Source organism: Ambystoma mexicanum, chromosome 4p (genome assembly GCF_040938575.1).
Source record: "Ambystoma mexicanum isolate Mex_15411 chromosome 4p, UKY_AmexF1_1, whole genome shotgun sequence".
NCBI lineage: Eukaryota > Metazoa > Chordata > Amphibia > Caudata > Ambystomatidae > Ambystoma > Ambystoma mexicanum.
This window is the reverse complement of record NC_090927.1, coordinates 686,833,037-686,853,762: the sequence shown is the minus strand read 5'-3', so window position 1 is coordinate 686,853,762 and position 20,726 is coordinate 686,833,037. Positions and strand designations below refer to the sequence as shown.

The 20,726-nt window shown below is 47.8% G+C and overlaps 1 protein-coding gene across 1 annotated transcript in view; it reads right to left on the bottom strand.

The window, feature by feature from the left end:
• Nucleotides 1-20,726, bottom strand: part of LOC138453414 (probable ATP-dependent RNA helicase DDX53) — a 2,019,656-nt gene that overhangs the window by 508,015 nt on the left and 1,490,915 nt on the right. The window contains exon 13 of the mRNA XM_069606246.1: nucleotides 8,797-8,906. Within this exon, the coding sequence (XP_069462347.1) occupies nucleotides 8,797-8,906 (110 nt within the window). The remainder of the gene's footprint in view (nucleotides 1-8,796; nucleotides 8,907-20,726) is intronic.

The following is a 20,726-nucleotide window of genomic DNA, read 5'->3' as shown; positions in this document are numbered from 1 at the left end:
CAAGGCACGCTAGTGCAGCTTGCTCCTGTTCGGGATTGCCTTATTAAAAAAACCGTCTGGAAAGCCCCATCCGCTTCCGGGGTACTTTGGACAGGAACCCGAATCCGGCTCCTTCCACCTAAGGTTTGGCAAGCAAAGAAAGGCCAGTCCCGCTCCCTCTACTCAAGCGGTGCGTTGTGGAAGACCAGAACACCATTCAGGTTCCCTCCACTCAAGGGGTGTCTTTTCAAAATAATACACGCCACTTTGGCTCCCTCCCTTGAGGTCTAAGTGTCATGAAAGTGGTACTTGGACACCAACTATATGGCAGCGGTGTCTTGCGTACCTCGTAACATCCTGCCTTGTTTATTGTTTTACTGCGAGTAATGTTATGTGTGGTGTAAGTGACACGTCTTCTGTAGGAATGAATTGGATATGATTGGTGTGTGAATAAGTTAAAGATACAAAGAACATGCAGATGCAATTTCTGTGAATGCACTTTTCCAGCACTGCAGAAATGATTGTCATGTTGCAGGGTGGCTGTTTTGTGTGAGTACGGTTGAACATAAGAATGTTTGCCCATAGTTGCTATGGGCATACTCAAAGCTGGTGTGGAAGATAGCGCCTGTAGGGCAGGGTAGCGAAGTGAGCCAGTATGCACTTGCTATCAGTGTCCACATGTGATTGCAGGCACATAAAGTTTGCATGCAGACACAGTTGCTATAAAATTGATGCCAAATGATAGTTAAGATATTGCTACAGACACAGTTGCATTGTACACCCATGTCCACGTGGAATAAGTGTGTAGATATTCTCATGTGTAGATACACTTGCTCTGGTGCTAGTGATTTGGTAGAAGTGCAACTGCTGAAATGGATGCCAACTGACTGCAGACACGAAAGGGATACGAATGGCCAGTGATCCGGTGGGTGCCTTGTCGTGGCATCACTGCTCACAAGGACAAACATTCTTGTGCTACACAAGGAGGTTTCTCCTTGTGCTAAATCCCACCTTGCGTGTCTAACTGCATTGTGTCTGGTATGTATGGGAAGTGTGAGGAAAGGTGCATGTGAAATGGCTTACTACCAGTACTTTACTGTTTCCTAAGTGCACTACAGTGAAGTTAAGTTACTATACAAAAGATGTACCCATTGTCACTCAGGTACCACACCTGCACACAAGAGGTCTGCCTCTCATTGGGACACGTGTGGCGATGCGGGAAGGTAGGCCACGTGTTGTTGGTGGTGTGTTTCGGTGAGAGGCCGGAGGGAAATATCTGAGAATTGTCTGCATTTCCAGCCAATTTCAGATACATTTCCCTGTGTGCACTCACCGAAACACGTCGTCACCAACAGATGTCATACCTTCTCGCGTTCCCACAGGTGTCCCGACAAAAATGGTACCTCACATGTGTGGGTGCACCTACCGGGGGCGCAAAAGGAAAGGGGTAACCCGCTAGTAACCCCAAGCCTTTTGCCACAGCACAATTAGTTCATGTGGGCAACCTACAGATTTGGCCCTAGGGTGTCGAAGCCAGCAAGGAAAACAGGGAACCCCATGCATTTCCCAAAAGAGGACACCTGTGGGAATGCGCAGAGGTCTGACTTGCGCGAAGCGGCCCAGAATTTATTACCCAGAACACCAGACAAAGTGAACATTGTATTTTTTTTCCCCCACCAAATATAACCCTTTGCCGGGGATTGTGGCTAATAAAAACTGGGGCAATTTGCGCTAGGCAGACCTCTGTGGATTCCCAGGGGTGTCCTCTTTTGGAAAATGCATGGGGTTCCCTGTTTTCCTTGCTGGCTACCACGCCCTAGTGCCAATTCTGTAGGTTGCCCACATGAACACAATGGGCAGTAGCGAAAGGCTTGGGATGACCAGTGGGTTAACCTTTTCCTTTTGCGGCCCCGGTAGGTGCACCCAAACATGTGAGGTACCATTTTCATCGGGACACCTGTGGGAACGAGGGACGGTAGGCCATGTGTTGTTGGGGGCGTGTTTCGATGGGTGCGCCGAGTAAAATGTGCGGAAAAAGCATTTTTTCCCCCCACATTTCGGACTTTGCGGGGCTGTCTGGGTAATACATTCTGGGCCAATGTGCGCAAATCATACCTCTGCGGATTCCCATGGGTGTCTTCTTTTCAGAAATGCATGGGGGTTCCTGTTTTTCTTGGTGGCTGAAACACCCCAGGCCTAAATCTGTCGGTTGCCTCCCCAAACCCTTGGGGGGGGGGGGGGGGTAGCAGTGTTTTAGGCTTTCCCCTTGGCGGCCAGGTAGGTGCACCTACACATGTGAGGTACCGTTTTCATCGGGACACCTGTGGGAACGCGTGACGGTAGGCCATGTGTTGTTGGTGGCGTGTTTCGATGGGTGCTTCGAGCGAAATGTGCGGAAAAAGCATTCCCCCCCCCCCCACATTTCGGACTTTGCGGGGCTGTCTGGGTAATAAATTCTGGGGCGATGTGCGCAAATCATACCTCTGGGATTGCCACGGGTGTCCTCTTTTCGGAAATGCATGGGGTTCCCTGTTTTCCTCGGTGGCTTGAACACCCGAGGCCCATATCTGTACGTTGTGCCGGTCGGCAGAATGTCTGAGATTTCGCTCTGAAAACAGACTTGGGGTTACTTGTGTTTTAGGCTTTCCCCCTGGCAGCCAGGTAGGTGCACCCACACATGTGAGGTACCGTTTTCATCGGAACACCTGTGGGAACGCGGGACGGTAGGCCATGTGTTGTGTTTGTGTGGTTTTCATAACGTTTTGACCCATTTGCTGGTGCCCTTTGTCTCACAACCCTTTCTTTTCCCAAATGTGACCTACATTTAGTCGCTGCTTTAGCCACCATACACTTTTGTAACCTGCACAAGTCACCTACCCTTGAAAAGGTCTGCCTGTGCTCTTTCAAAAAATGTATGCTTGCCGTTCCTCACCACATTGGTTTTCCCAATTTACACATGCTAAGTGCGTCTGTCAGGCCGTGAGCGTAAAACTCCTGTGTACGATGGCTCAGTGTTTGGCTTGTGGTATTGCTTGTTTTGTTAAAAACACTACAAAAATTGTATGCTCTCCTAACTGCAAGAGTCGGGGGAATGTAGCGGAGCATTGCTTTTCTCAAAATTCATAGAAGCCATTGCCGTACCAAGCCAACCATGTCCAACACATACCTTTTTTTCAGTCATTTTCCGCTTTTCCCCCATTCGATGGCAGTTTCCCCTACCTAGTTGTTGCCTGACCTATGCAAATCACCCCTTCCTAAACTTGGAATTTTGTCTACTTTTCAGAAATATATGCCTTTCTGTCCTCCAATTTGGCTTTCCTGCCCTTTTCTTCCATTCCGTCCATGCATGTCCAATTGGCAAAAATGGCCAAAATCGCCTACTTCTCACAAAACGGTTGATAACCACATGAAAATAATTTTTATTTTTTTTTTACATTTCCACTCAACCTGTTCCTGAAAGCCACGCAATTGGGGAACTCAGCACAGCAAACCATTTGTTCCTAGCTCTTACATGGAAAAAACCACAGGGTTCTTTGTACATCATTTTATTGGCATTTTTTGAAAAAACCCAACATTTTCACACTTTTTCCTTATTTTTTCTCACCCCCTTACAGCAACCTGGGATTCCTGGGTGGCGTTATGACCGCCTATATGTGGGAAAAAAAGGAGCCAAATTGGGCCGAGATATCTCATGTAACAAAAGTTTCAAGTCATTAAATGGCCACATACCAAAATCACCAAAAAAGGCCCTGGCACTGGGGAGAAATACACATGGCACTTAAAGGGTTAAAGCTTGGAGAAGGGATTAACAAGGAACTTAAGACAATCAAAGTGTTTGAGACTACTGCAAGAACTGGGGAGGCTGTCTTATGAACAGTTCTTTTTGATTGAACTTATCTTTGTGCAACTGACCAACCTACACCTGGTGAGAAGACCACCTGAAACTAACCTGCATCTCCTATTTTCTGTTGAACTACTATATTTTTCTTTTAAGAGACTTCCTAACACATTTTGTCAAAGAGTGAAGTCAAGCATAGGTTTAGACAGTCAGATTTTTACTTTGGACTTTCAGACTCACCAGCCCTTAGAAACATCAGTTAAGGGAACCATCCCTTTAAAGTTAGGACCAGTTAGGCATTACACCAACCCAGAAACTGCAGTAAATAAAGGTTTTGGAAGATCACCTTTGAGTCTGCGTTTATCTTGATAATGTGTCTCAAAATACGCAATCAAAAAATCAAAGGAATCTAATTGGAGAATGGTCCAGGATTTGTGCCCTTTGAACAATATAATACAAGGTAAGTTTCTGGTTGTGCCCAACCCAGCGACATTACCATGCATCATAACCACAGAGCGACTCACTTCCATGTTATATGTGGACGACTTGTTAGTGTGTAGTGTCAATGAACGACAGTGCAGGGAAGATTAGATCACCCTATTACAATTTCTTGCTGACAAACGGTACAAAGTGGACAGGGCAAAGTTACAATACTGTCAACAGGAGGTATACTGTACCTCGGCCAACTCATTTCTATCTATGGAAAGAAAATAACACCAGAGTTTGCAACCGCAGTATGCAGAACACCCCACCCAGTGACAGTTAAGGATATGCAGAAGTTCCTGGCGTTGTGCAATTATTGCAAGGCCTGGATTCTCGAATACACGAAATACACCAGACCATTACTGCAAGCACCGAAGGATGCTCAACAGACAAAAAGCGCAATCACATGGACAGAGAACATGCTCACTAGCTTCCAAAAACGAAATAACATCATTGCCACAGCCCCTGTCCTAGCAATACCCGACTATGTTAGGGAGAATTCTCTGTAAGGCTAATTTCCCAAACCTAGTGAGTCCCCCAGCAGCTTTGCTGGATTTTTGGGGTTTATTTTTTTCTCTCCTGCTAAGAGTGAGATTCTTTTGCTCCCACTCTTAGACATGATTTGAGGTGTTCCTTTAACTTTCCATGTGTTTTATGGGCTATGGGGTCTTTTACTCCATAGGGTCTCGTGTTTTTTTGATGTGGGTTACACAGCACCCTCCGTGCCGTAACCCAGGGGTGTCGTAGAGACCCCCATCATAGACTCCATACCCTGGGACTGACTACTGTCTCCCAGGGCATGTAAAGTCACCATTGGCTTTGCTATTCCCAAATTATGAACATAAACCAGTATAAACCATCATATTGTCGATCTACTGGTCGGGGCAATTAGATTGCCCCGGGGTCTGTTCCAGGGGGCACGTCTCCGTCCCCCCCCTGATCGAGTTTTGGCTGGTGGCAGTGGATACGCCACGAATATATCTCTATGGGATTTTCCCATTGTTCGAGGCTACCAACTTTAATTATTTAATTCTTATAGCCTCGAACATACCGCCGGTTTATTTATTTAATATTAATTCGCCGGTTGGTATTTTTTGCCAGAACTCGATTCTAAAATGGCGTTTGTGTTCTCTTCTGTGACTCCAACCCAAGTCGAGCCCTTTGTTCCACTTTTTGGTGGGCTTCTCCACAGAAGCCTCCAAAAGTGGTGCCACTCTGTCTGGGTACCACAGGGGTGTGGGAGGGGGTTTAGGCACCCTGGACTGAGTTACCTTGGTAACTCAGGTCGCACTCTTGTGTGATTGGCCCAAGTGGTGAGCTGGTCGGCTCACCACTTAGCATGTTTGATTCACAGCTAGGCTGAGTGAATGGGGGTGTGCTGCATAAAAGCAGGGCTTTGGGGACTGGAACTTCAGAAGTCGCCACAGGACCTAAGAATCCAAGGAGGGAGAAGCTGAGCCGGCCTGCAACGACGACACCACCGGTGGAGCCCTGCTGAACCGTCTCACCACTTTTCCCAACGACAGAGGAGATCTCCAGCCCGGAGAGTCTTCTTCCTTCGACTGGTGGGGATAACCAGTCTACCTTCTTTTCGCCTTCCTGGAGCATCTCGTGGCCGCCTTGCCTGTGCCAAGCACCCCGGCAACCGGGATACCGCGTTTTCACCACTACCACGGACCGAAAGGGTAGTAACCTTTGTACCGGTGAACTCCGCGGCTGGTTTCTTCCCTGGCAGTGCAACAACCTTCATCTTTCCTCCACGACGAGATCTTCTCTTCCTCTGGACGACGCTGCGACTTGCACCCGCTGCCAGGAACAACTGGCCCCGCTGGAGGATCCTCTCCATTTAAGGTACCGTATTCCGCCTGGCTTCCCTTGCAACCGATTGAACGGGGTGTATTAAATCCTCGTCTCCCGAACCTGGGCTAGCCTGGGACACCTTAGCTAACTTTTCTGAACTGAACCAAACCTTTTTCGAACTACCTACACAAACTATGAAGACTCTGTGTAACTGTCTGATCTTGGGCATCTTCCGCCTGGCTCCCTTGAATGTGGGCCTGGCACCTAAACTTCCTTGCTCACCAGTAGACTTTGCCTTCCTAACTTGCTGTGGTTCTTTAAAAAGTGTTTAGTGTGTATGCTTCCATAATTCTGCTTTTCCCTCCCTTTTTATTTAACTTGTTGGAGTGCCATCGAACGTTAAGCGCTCACCTCTGTCTGGAAATAAGTGGTGTTAACTAAGACTTGTCCAACAAGTAATCAGGGATGTACATATGATAATAGTGATTGTGTTTTGAACTTGTCTTACCAATTTAGTGCTAGTGTGTTTTATAAGTGTGTGTTAAATAATTATATACTTTTACACCCAAGCTCTGGTCAGTGTTTGCTTGTGCTACTGTATTTCTGTACCTATTTTGTATGCTCTGTATACTGCCTAACTCTCCTTGAGGGAAGTCGGACTGCTCAGCCACAGCTACCAAGTGAATCTGTGTGGTACAGACTGCTACCAAGTGGGTTTACTGCCAAACACCTGTAGTCTTACATCTTTTGCAGTGGTCCCTAAGGGAACTGCACAGGTTTCTGCCTAACAGACTACACGAAAGATATACATTTTTTCAGACAGTCAGGTGACAGCAGTCGTGACACAAAAAAGCAACATGGACCACAAGCCTTTAGCACACATACAACAGTAGCATGCTGGACTCAGTGATGCAGGGACATTTACTGTGTTATCAAGCTCTAGCTGCAGCTGCCTTTGCCATAGAAAAGTCAGCCACCATTACGATGGTGTGCTCGGTAACACTATGTGGAGCACGCAGTATTCGCCATTTTGTGGTTCCATTAACAATAGCTCCGACACAGTGTTCATATATTGAAAAAGATAAATGAAGCTTGGAGAAAAAAGAAAAGACAGTACGATAAGATATCTTGAATCTACAAGAATTGATGATTGTCACTAACCTCAGTGTTTGCTTGTGCTACTGTATTTCTGTACCTATTTTGTATGCTCTGTATACTGCCTAACTCTTCTTGAGGGAAGTCTGACTGCTCAGCCACAGCTACCAAGTGAATCTGTGTGGTACAGACTGCTATCAAGTGGGTTTACTGCCAAACACCTGTATTCTTACATCTTTTGCAGTGGTCCCTAAGGGAACTGCACAGGTTTCTGCCTAACAGACTACACGAAAGATATACATTTTTTCAGACAGTCAGGTGACAGCAGTCGTGCATGGGTTAAAAAACAAATTCCTCAATGTTGGCAGTTCAAGCTGGCCTTTATACCATTCCCCGGACCAGCAGCTCTGGTGTACAAAGCTAGAAGTATGTGTGCATTATTGAAGTCCAACCTCTAATTTATACCACAGAGCAATAACCCCTAATGAACTGTTTGATGGAGCTACATAAGCTCAAAGAGATCCCCCTGCCCCCTCATCAACTTCCAACACAAGGTGGACATTGTCCAAGCACTTGCCCTTTCCAAACTAGAGTATTATAACAGAATGGATGCAGGCTAAGCAGAGAAACTACTTTAAGATCAGCAACTTATCCAAAACAGAGCAGCTCATAGGATCCTGGTTTGAAGGACCAAGACAACATCACAGGCATGTGGACATTCCTGCATGAGTTCTATATGAAAAAGTGGTATTTAAAATTCTGTGCTTCACCAAGAAGGCCTGCTGGGGTTATAGGGCCCCAGTTACATCTCGGAGTACCACACCCACAATATGGAACACTATTTCCTAAACAGGAATCTAGTTCAACCACCTCAAACCTGCCAGCACATGCTGTCTGCAAGCACATGACCTCTGCAAGAGTAAACTTCCATGGGGGAAGAACCGTTTTTCGAAATGATCGCAACCTCTGGAAGTGTCTTACTCTGGAATTATGTAAGGAGAGAAACTTCTTACTATTAACTCTGTGCATTCCTCCTACAATCTTGTTTGGAAAAGCATTGCTAGCTTGGCACCCATCACTATGGACAGTTATTTATGTCACACTTGGACTAGATCGTGAAATGTAAAATCTGTTTAACTTGAAAGACCATTTCCTATTCCCCATCTCAACCCACCTTATCAAACCCTGTTATCTTAAGTATTGTGTTATTGTATATAGCTTACCAAACACTAAATATAGATATTAAAAGTCAGTCAAAAAGGGAAATCTGCTGAATGTTCAACATACAAACCCTCAAGTCACAAAATTGCTTAAACTACTAAAGCAATTTTAAGTCCCTACAGCGTCTGCTGCAAGTAACAATCTCAGTGGTCTGCAACCTTTGGCTCTCCAGATGTTCTGGACTGTTACTTCCATCAGCCATCGCTAGTATAGTAATCTGGAGAACTGCAGGCTGCAGACCCCTAAACCATCTGCACAAAAAGGTTCTCTATTGAGAAGTTGAATGTTTCAGTTAAAATGTGTCAATAAACAGCAGATATTGGTTAGGATCTGTATCTTCATCTCTTGCAGAAGCATTTATTCAGTTCAGGAAAAAATACCTTTCTTAAAATCATCAAGGGCTTGTTCGCGATCACATTGCTCCCGATTGCCATGCAATGATTGTACAGGTATACCCTGAAGACTGAAATCACTTGACAAATCATCAGCACTAAAACAGAAGAAAATTATTTAAATTAAAATATGTATTTCTTTATTCACCATACAATTAAGCCATTGGTATCCACAGAGAACATCACCACCACCAGCAGCAGATAAGCTATTAAAGTGCTTCATAGGATGAAGGATTAAAACCTCACATGTAAATGTAGACTATTTAAAAGGCTAACGACTACAAGGGCTCCTTCAGACTTTCACATTATAAACAATAGTGTCATTTACTATTTCGCCCACTAGACCTAATGATGGCTTCCCAAGATTGCTGCACGTTGCTGACCTCCTCGTATATACTAGTATGTGGCAGGAGCAGTTGATTAAGCACATGCAGTGATCCCCGGCGGTAGCACAGCACTTCTAATGACATCTTCAACAGAGCACGAGGCAAAGGACTGTTCTGCATCACTTCTGCCGGATGTGAAGAAGCCATTTTGTAAGCAGGCCGGTACTGCCTTCCTCGGACCTGGCCAATCTTCAGCAAAACAATAGCCGTTTTGTGGTCATTTTACCTCCCAGACTATGACCAGCGGTGCTCATACCACTTGATATTCGGCGAGGGGAACACATGCCGATTAAAATGAGCCCTGCAGCCCTCGATCTTCCCACATCTACACCTCTGACTGCTAGGACACCAGTTAACCCCATTCTCCACTCCCTAAAAGCACACACTGCTCCGGCCCCGGTTATGCTGAAACTTGCCTCTAGCATACCGACCACCACAAAGAAAAGCATCCTGCTCACGGATTATGGGCTCCACTATCGACCCACAACTTAGACCCATGCACACATGGCTCCCTGTCTGTGCAGCTGACTCGGAAACACACAGCCCCTTGGCTTGCACCTGCCCAGACCATTATAAGTTACTCACCATAGTGATCAACGTACTCCTAGTCCATAGTCCCCTTTCCTCCATACTGCACGGGCGTCTTTCCTAGGGATGGGAGATGGAACCTTTTTCACCAGAAGAGTCTTCCCCTTTAAATTTAGAGGTGCGCAGGGGTACGGCCTTGGGAGCATGTGCGCCCTTGACTCCGCCCACCGGAGCCACTTCTCAGTCCCCATAGACGCGTCGATAATATTACCATTGCCTAATTACACCAGTTTTGTTTAGGGGGAAGGATGGTGGGACGTATGGAGGAAAGGGGACTATGGACTAAGAGTACGTTAGTCACTACAGTGAGTAATTTATTACTCTTGCGTCCCGTCCCCTTTCCTCCATACTGCATGGGCGATTACAACGGAATGTATCCCCAGGGTAGAGAGGTGACCCTCCTTAAGAAAACAAGTTCCTTAATACTTCGTGCCCAAATGCTGCGTCTGACCTAGAGCCGGCATCCAAACAGTAGTGCTTGCAAAAGGCAGAGGGAGTGGCCCATGTGGCCGCCCTGCTGATCACCTGCCATGGGACGTGTCTCTGGAATGCGACTGCCGTGGCCTTGGCCCTGATAGTGTGGGCATGCATGTTTGCCGGAAGTGGCTTGTGCTGCCCCTCATAGGCCTCCTTAATGGCTGCAACCATCCATCTTGCTATGCAGGCCTTGGAAGCCTGACATCCTGGCCTCGACCCACGGAAGGTGACAGAGCCTCAGATTTGCTAAAGCTCTTGGTTCTGTCCAGATAGAACGTTAGCGCTCGCCTAACATCTAAACAGTGCACAACCTTCTGAGCATCGTCCTTGGCTTCTGAAAAGAAAGTAGGGAGTACTATCTCCCGCTGAGACGGTTAGGCAGAATCCTGTGCAGTGCCCTTAGGGACCACTACTCACAATTAAGACTACAGGTGGTGATACAAGTTTTACCTTTGGTACAAGCCTGTACTACTATGTCATAGTGGTAGCAGTGGCGGAGCAGCCAGGCTTATCTCAAGAGTATATGAGCAGCAGCAGAGATTACACAAAGGGACCGCAAACACTGACTCAAGGTTTCAGGTAGAAAAATATAAGTACATTTATTTTTAAACCATTCGTTATAAACACACTTCTATTAAACTTCAATAAAAACCACGTGTTAAATATACTACAACTAACCAATTCACTTTGTACAGTATGTCTCAAGGTAAGTACCCTGTGTGGAATGAACCGGTGTTAGGCACAAAACACGTTACCGCGAATACGACTGCGATCACTTTTTGACAGTTCGGTCTACTAAACAAGCGCGTATCCGTGACATGAAATGCTACCGGGGCAAAAACACACTTAGCACCTGAGATACCCAGAGGGAGTTGAAGGCAGAAATCACAGGCAATATTTTGGTTAGGCACGCAATATCAAGAAACACTCAGAGACAGGAGTTCAAAAGTCAAAGGGCCAGAGCCAGGGTCGAAAGACACCGGGGCCAGTTGCCGAAGATCACACGGTCAGACAGTTCACGATTCAATGCAGTCAAAAGTACTTCGATATTGTCAATGTTCGGAAACAAAAGTTATAAGAAAGAGGGAAGTCAAGGGCAACCCTTAAAAAATGAAGAAAAGGGATTCACCCAGTTTCCTCAACAGAACACAGTACCTTGTTCCAATGGTGCAGCTGGTGCCCTGGCAGGTGTTCCTGTTGGTTTCCCGCAAACCCACGATTCCTGGAGCTTCGTCAAGAAGGAGGACGTCTGAAGGGGGTCTGCATCACACAGGGATGAAGCCGGCAGCAGCGACACAGAATAAAAGGTGCGCTCCTTAAAAACAGGAGAGGCTCTTCAGGTGGCTATCCGGACCACTACAGCAGTGTGCAGCGATTTCGACCACGGAAGAGGATCCTCTGGCTGAAGATGAGCTGGTTACCCCCACCAAGCTCAAGGGAAGAAGACTCCGGACTGGATCTTCTCTGAGTCGTTGAAGGGCAGATAGCTCAGGACTGCAGCAGGGCTTCACCGGGACGGGGTAGTTGCAGCAGCCGTCGTTCTCTCCGCTTCCTTGTAGTTCCAGTGGCGACTCTGACTTCTAGCCCAAGAGACCTGCCTTTTATGCGAAAACCCCCCATTCATGCAGCCTGGCTGTCAATCACCCAGCAGGGGGGGTTGTCCAGCCCGGACAACTACCCTGGGCAATCATGACAAAGTGCGACTTGGGTTTCCTAGGATATCCTGTGCAGGGGGTGACTACACCCCTCCCTCACATTCAGCCCACCTAGACACCCAGGTGCCTTGAGGAGGGCTTCTGAGCAGAAGCCCGCCAAAAGACAGTGAACAAAGAAGGCAAACCTAGTTTGCCGCGCAAAGTAAAACACAAGAAGGACTTTGACAAAAAGAAATGCCGAATAAACCCAACCGGAGCCAAAAGAAAGACGATTTGGTCAAGCGGGTTTATGTTCGAGGCTAATATAATAGCCAATAACAGTACCACGTTTATCTAGTATAATTGCGGTAGAAAAGTTAAGGTAGATACCACTGCCGCCAGCCAAGTCTAAATGTTAAAAGAGCGAAACAATGCTCTTGGAGGTACAGATAAAAAGGGATATGAGTTAACCCTTTCCAGTACTCCATGGAAGATGGGGTGTACTGGATCTGTGGTAGATTGACTAAGTAAAGTTAATGGTAACTTTACCCTTTTCTGGGGGACATTAGTCGCCTCAGAAATGGAGTCGAGGGAAGTCTCAAAGACAACCCTGTGCCACGGCACTGAAGGTGCTGTGTGACACACGCAAAGAAGGGGGCTACTGAAGTGGTGTACTTCAGAGTCCACAATCACAAAAACAGATGGAAACACACAGCAAAACACAGGCAAGAGAGAGGGGAAAAAGCTCTCACTCTTATCAAGTGGAAAAAAATAAACTCCAGCAAAGCTGCTGGGGGACTCACTAGGAGAGGGAAATAAACCATAAATGAGAATTGTCCCTAACAGAGACTACTTTAGGTAAGAACACGAGAGGACCACTTTGTCCCTATGAAATTTAGTGTATGGCTCAGAAGCCACCCGAGCTTGGATCTCGCTGACACGACGTGCAGAAGTAAGACACACCAAAAGGGCAGTCTTCATGGTGACTAGCCTGATGTCCGTTGATGGCATTAGCTCAAAGGGTTTATGCGCCAAGGCGCCTAACACAATGTTGAAGTCCCACAAGGGGTGTGGCTTCTTGATGGGCGGGTAGAGCCCAGTGAGGCCAGTCAGATGTCATTTAAGCACCGGATTGGCAGATGAGAATTCTTCTTCTTCCGAGTTCCGGTAGGCTAGGATGGCTGCCAGATAGGTGTGTCATGCGTCTATCAGCACTGTATCGTGTGCAAGGTGTGCTGAGAAGGATAGCACATCGTCTAATGCACAAGTGAGAGGGTCGACCTCCTTGGATGCAGCCCAGTGGCAAAATCTAGTCCACTTGCTTTTGTACTGGCTTCTAGTAGCATTGCTTCTACCACCCGGAATGATGTCAAGGTTAGCCTGCGAGAGGCGCAGATGATTCTGTGTGAGCTGTTCAGGAACCACGCTGTGAGGGCTAACTTCTGAGGGGCGGGGTGAATGGCAGTGTCCCCCTGCTGCGACAGGAGATGAGCTGGGCCCTGTGGAAGGTGCATCGGAGGCTGGGCCGACAGGCTGAGTAGCTCTGAGTGCCATGGCATCGCCGGCCACCTCTGTCATGATCTCTGCTTCCAAAAGATCAGGACTTGCCCGACTCCCTTGGAAGCAGACCCATAACCCCGGTTCCGAGTGCCAGCCAGTCCCAATTGGGACCTTTTGGACCTTGTCCTGGTCGCCAGTGGCACCAGGCTCATAAAGATGCCCAGTCCCAGCGCTGGAAGCGCCGGGCTCATAATGCTTGGGTGGACTTACCTGCAGCAGACCATGCTGCTTACTTACCTGCCAGTTGAACCCCTGATCCTCTTCTGTTTGGGACTACTTTTCCTGTTGGGTGGGGCAGGAGCCACTCCCTAGGTTCAGAACACTGGAACTCTTCTGGAAAGCAGGAACTCTTTTCTTACCTAGGCGTGGCTGTGGAAGGAGACACCTAAGCACTACAGGAGGCTATTTAAACCACACCCGATGGATGAATCTTGCTTTGCGTTATTCTGCATTCTCTGCAGCAGAACGCTCATCGTGTCTTCTGCTTCTGATCCTGGGCCTAAGGGAACAAAGGCTTACCATCCTGGAATCCAGTCTTCAGCAGCACCTGTAAAGACAAAGAAAGAACAGGTTAGCACTACGGTCTTCAGTGGCAGCGCATCTCTTACCTGGTCCATCGGCTGTCACCAATGCCTCGCGCTGCATTCCGGCATCTGAAAGACAAAGGCTTACCTACTCTTCGCATGCTCCGGAGGTCTTCGCACTGCATTCCGGCATCTGAAAGACAAAAGCTTACCAGCTCTTCGCACGCTCCGGAGGCCTTCGGCGCTGCATCCCGCATCTGAAAGACAAAAGAAGGTGCGTTTAAAGACATTGGGCAACTTTATTACTCACATGCCATTACTCCTTCCCACGCCGAATCCAGTGGGTATTCCAGCACCCTTCAGCTTCTCTAAAGCTCCGAACTTGTACCTGCAAGATAAAAGGGACAGTTAGTGCGCATCGTGAAGCAGGCTACAAGCGCTTACTTATGTGCTTCCAGGCGCTTCTATTCCTCACGCGGGTTCGATCCTCAACTCTCATCAGCCCGCCATCCGTCATCGCCGGAACCCTGCAAAACAAGAGATATCATTACAAAAGACTTTTAAGACATTTGAAGTGCCCAGAACTTACCGTTCGTGCAGTTAACGACGGACAGCAGTCCTCTGAGGTCAAGAGGCCTGCACCCTTATCCAGTGAAGAAACTGGTTACGGCACCCTGCCCCGAGGCAGATGGAGAGCTCGGCGTTCACTTACCTAAGGTGAGGGTGTTAACCTTTGGGGTTCTACAGGAGAAGAGAAAGGGAAGAGGAGAGAGGCACCCAATAACCCCAGTTCATTAATCCCATATTTTCTATCTGCAGACATCTTACTCTTCGAGTCAGACATACAGTGCACAGAGGTCCAGCCCAAAGAGCCAACCGTGTGTTACACATCACCTTTGAAGATACGGCATTCACCCAGTCAAGACCGGCGCCTCTGCGGGAATCAGGTGAGCGTTACAACCACAGAACTATCAGAATGATCGAGGTGCCGGGACATTGTTATCTTGCAGATCACGCTCTGTACCAGTGGAGTGGGAGGGGAGGCATAGGTGTTCATGCCGTTCCCCTGTATCTGTAGTGCATCGCCAAGGCAGCGGAAGCACAGGGCGTGGGGGGGTCGGACGTGAGGAAGAGGCTGAAGACAAACCCAGGAGCGCTGGTGAAAGCGGTCCATTCCCATCGATGTAGAAAAGAGGACTGGGGAGTGGCACTGGTGGGCAGAGTCAGGGGAGCGCTTGCTTCCAGGGCGCACCCTTGCGCGCCTCTAAATTTAAAGTGGAAGATTTTTTTCTGGTGAAAAAGGTTCCGTCTCCTAGGAGGGACGCCCATGCAGAATAGAGGAAAGGGGACGGGACGTAAGAGTATGTACATTTACCAAGCACTTCTGCCATCACCAATAGCTATAATGTCAATGAGCCCCACACCACTCTTCAACGTGCCTCTCACCTACTGAGCCCAGTGCAAAGAAATAACAGGCTTGGCATAAGAACCCACTTCCCGTGTGCCACTACTCGCCACCAAAATCACACCTGACAAACAGGCGTCTGGGAGAACGCTCTTTCCCCAGATTGACCAAGAAATCTAACTATATCACCCACACTACCACCTTTCCTAAGCCTTTGGCATGTCACAACACTTCGCTGACTAAGCCTTGTATGCCTCACCATATCCAGACCTTCATACAAGCCAACAACCTAGACTGCGAAAACAGTCCCCTCACCCCAGGTCCTACACTGAAGGATATCTCACCTGCTTACCGGAACCGCAGCATGAACAAAACACCACATCTTCCTAACAAACGGGATTCACCTATAAGTCCCCTAAAAAGGGCCCTGATCAATGCTAGATATATCCACACTAATGCTCTCTACATAAATTACCTTATTACTAACCACAACCTTGACATCTGCGCTGTCACTGAAACATGGCCCCACACAGCATCTGGCCCAGCTGTTTTGCTTGTCATCCCTGCTGGTTATGCCATCTATAGATCCTACAGACACTGCTTGAGTAGGTTGCTAAAGAATCCCTCCCTATTAGACATATCTCAGCAGTGATGGCAGGGAACTGTGACCTACTCGCTGCCAAATAGTCCCTCTCATACACCATCACCATATACATTCGCCTCCCTGGCACAATACAGACATTTGAAGAGGATCTCCGGCACACATTGGGCAGTAATTTCAAGCCCACTTCCAGAACAATTCTACTAGGGGATCTAAACCTTGGCTTTGTTGACCCAGCAGGCCAAAACTCTACCACTCTTGCCAACTCACTCAGCGCCCTGGGCTTCATACATTGCACCCACAGTGCCACCCACATCAAAGGCTGCCCATTAGACTGGATCGTGGACCATAACTGCCAGGTAGCTACCATGCCAACTCCGCCCTGCTCATGGTCTGACCACCACATTGTGTCATTTACCATTTTGCCCACTAAGCTAGCCACGCCGCCCGACCAGGCCACCAGCCTGGGTGGGCATCTCCCGCAAACTCACAAAGGACTGCATTACACCTTTGTCAAAGACACTCCATCAACTACACCTGCACACCAATGACCCTGGTCAACTCGCGAGCATATACTCTAGAATGCTTACAACAGCGGTGGACACCTTCGCACCCCAAGTGCCAAGGAAATCCAAAAGAGCTAAACACCTCAACTCCTGGTACAACCCTGAACTCTGAGCTTCGTGCCAGAAAACACCTTGTGGAAGCTAAGTGGAAGAAAACACCCACAGAGACACAAAAACTACAATTCACTATAGCAGCAAACCTCTATAGGCAAGCCATCAGTTTGGCTAAATGGACCTCCTACAACATGAAAATCGCCAACAACAAATCTAACAGAGATATTCAGAATTTTGAAAGAATTAGAAATCCCAGCTTCCTCCCCCTCATACCATCACCAAAGCAAAATTTGGTGCTCGAACATCTAAAGGGCCATGTTGGATACAATTGACACTCTGCACATAAAAATTAATCTGAAGCAGCACCTGCTCAAATCCCTCTTGGTACCGCTATCCACTAAACTTCCAGTGAGCTCGATAGACTCCAACTCCCAACCCCCATATTTCATTTCAGCATTGTCCGAGTCAAAAGTTGACAATTCTAAAGAGTCTGAAACCATCCAGGTGCAAAGAGACATTTACCCAGCCTTCATTATTAAGGACTGTGCAGAAGAACTGGCCCCCTTCATCACAAAATTCATTAACGCCTCCTCCTCCGCTGGCCAAGTTCCAGCTAGCCTCAAAGAAGCCTGGGTACTCCGGCTGATCAAAAAACACTTGCTCGAACCTGCAGTCCCGAACAACTATCGGCCCATTATCACCTTCCCCTTCCTGCCAAAAATATTGGACAGAGCAGCATACATCCAAATTCAACAATTCCTCGAAGGCGACCACATCATGGAGGCACGACAATCTGGTTTCCAGCTTGGCCATGGTACGGAACTGGCACTGCTAGACCTGAAGAAGCAGCTTGATGAGATCAGGGAGTAGGGGAAACCTGCCCTCCTCCTCTTCCTCCTTGATCTCTCAGCTGACTTCGACCTGGTCAATCATTAAATCCTCTGCCAACATCTCACCTCTGCAGCAAACTTCTCACTAAAGGTCACCACCTGGTTTGCCTCCTTCTTAGAGGGCAGATCCATGAGAATAATCACCGAGGATAAAACGGCCCCACCGGCTCCTATACTGTGCAGAGTTTCCCAAGGATCCTGTGTCCCCCCCGCCCTCTATAACACATTGTACAGACCCCTCTCCGATCTTCTAAACTCCATTGGTATATCATATCCTGTACTAAATATGCTGATGACACACAGATCCTTCTCCCCCTGTCTGGCAACTACCTAGCTGACACCTGCTCAATGATCAAAGTTTATGCTACGATCCAGGCATGGATGGCCACCCATCGTCTTTGTCTGAATTATGAGAAGGTGGAGCTCCTACTGGTAGTGTCGCTGGCGGTGATCAGGAATGTCAATGCCCAATACAATACATTCAACGTTGACATTATCCAAATACCTGTCATCAGTATATACTTTGGGATTCTACCTTAACAAGACCCTTCCCTCACGCACCAAGTTAATGCTATTGCCGCCTCCTCATCAGCCCACACGACTAAACTGATTAACCCCACCAGTGCCTTCCTTTCCCAGGACAGCTGCCTTACAATCGCACGAGCAGTCATAAGATCAAGACTTGACTATTGTAACGCAATGACTAATTGACTTGTAGTGGATAGATACTTGGTCTTGTTCGCTATTCACACGGCCTATTCAATTATTATAATTGACAGGTGTAAAACATCCAGCTGCGGGAGTCTCACAAACTGAGAACCCTCCACAAAAGATTCATCCTATAATGACAATAATTGCTTTATGTTGCAAGACTATCACCGTGCTTGGAACTACTATTCCTCATCCATAATATTCTATTTGGTAGCAATTAAAGTCCACACATTGGAATCAAAATGTTGTTTTCTTTATATTCTTGTCGTGCAAAACAACAATGCTATAGGGTATATCGGAATTCTCGGGTAGGCCCTTTTTTGCTTATTCATAAGCTATAGAAGGGAGTAGTTTCTTACCAGCGTTGGTATCTTTCATGGATTTCCTGTCGTCAGGCTGGGAAACATCAGTAACATTAACTTAGCGTTTTCCTATGGAAAACTTCGACACTTTAGTGTCCTATCGACATCCTTTTTGGGTGCTTTAGGCCATGCCAATAGAACGTCTGATATAAATAGCCCGCCCCTGCGGCTTCCCTTCAGATTTTAACCTCCAAACTAGAGGGAACCCGAAACCAGGTTTGCCTGCAGGGGCGGTAAGTGGGCGCATGTGAATCCATGAAAGATACCAATGCTCGAGAAATGGAGTTACAGGTAAGAAACTACTACCTTCTCCTGCATTGGATCTTTCATGGATTCACATGCTGGGAATAGATTACATAGCAGTACAACCAATGTGGGGTGGTGTGTCACAGGCAAACCAACAAACAGTACTTAATGACATACATGAGACAACAAACCAATGCAGTGATAAAGCACATAGAACAAACCCTGAAGCTGCGGGGCATACCTTATTGAAACAGGCGTTGGAGGACTGCACGCCCCACCTGCATATCTTCCACATGTTGCTGCCCCAGACAGTAATGGCTGGTGAAGGTATGCTGCACCGCCCAGGAGGCTGCCCGGCAAATGTCTTGGATATGGCCAGCCCCTTGGTGGACGGCTCATACGCCACAAACAGCTGCTTTGGCTTCCTGAAGTCCTGTGTGCGATTCAGATACAACTTTAGGGCCCTTTTAACATCCAGAGAATACAGGGCCCTTTCCACTGGTGTGGATGCATTAGCAAAAAACAAGGGTAGAGCAATAGAGGCAAGTTTGTGAAATGCCGATAGCACTTTCGGGATAAAGTGCGGGTTAGTGACCAGGAGAACCTTGTCCTTCATAAATGTTAGGTAAGGTGGGTCAATGACCAGTGCTTGCAATTCAGACACCTGCCTGGCCGAGGGAATCACCACCAGAAAAGCCACCTTCCGTGAGAAGAACTTCAAGGGAGCCATCGACATGGGTTCAAAAGGAGGTTTCATCAAAGCCAAAAGGACCACATTAAGGCTCCACAACGGTGCAAACTTCTTCACCGGAGGATATGTCTGAAACAACCCATTCAAAAAATGTTTCACCAAACGATCACTAAACAAAGGAGCAGCATGGCCCTTTCTCGTGAACCTAGAAATCACCGCCAAATGCACCTTAATGGATGACAACACCAGGCCCCCTTCCGCCAAGTGTAACAGGTACGGGAGAACCTGCGCCAGAGAAACGTTCAAAGGTTCAACCCCAGGATGCCCCTTACAACATTCACAGAATCTCATCCATATAGGACCATACGAGACATTCGTAGAAAACACCCTCGCTGCCTCCAAAATTCTTCAACACTTTCGGGATATTCCTAAATGACCGAACTCTGAGTGGTCAGGAGCCACACCACCAGGCTGAGGGATGCCAGATTGTGATGCCACACCCTGCCGTCGTCCTGAGACAGGAGATCCGGATCTGCTTCCAAACAAATCGGCTCTTCCACCGCCAGATGAAGGACATCTGAGAACCACGGCTGCCTGGGCTAGAACGGGGCCACCAGAATCACTCGGCACTGGTACGTCCGAATCCACTCGATGGTCCTCCGAATGAGTGGGAACCGGGGAAACGCATACACAAAGAGACCTGTCCACGGGAACGAAAACGCATCCCCCCAATTACTCAGGATGAGCCCCTCTGCTGGCGAACTCCAGACACCACTTGTTTTATCTCGTAGCAAAAAGATCCAACGGAGGATGCCCCCATCGCCGGAAAATCATTGACATGAGCTGCTCCTTCAGCCTCCACTCGTGCAGCTGACTGGCGTCCCTGCTGAGCGTGTCTGCTTGAACATTCAGAACTCGGGCAGATGGAAAGCTACAATGCTGATCCCTTGAGCTAGAGCCTAATGCCAAACGTCCTGCGCCTCCTTTGACAGGACTCTGGAATGAGTGCCCCCCTCTTTCCTTAAATAGAACATTGTGGTGGTATTGCCCGTTAACACCCTCACCACCGATCCACAGATGCACGGAAGAAATGACTTTAGGTCCCAGTGCACCGCCCTCAACTCGAGCACATTGATGTGTAACAGTCTCCACCCGAGACCACAGGCCCTGCATATTTGCGAGCCGTCGAGGTGTGCCCCCCAACCTACCTTAGAGGTGTCCGC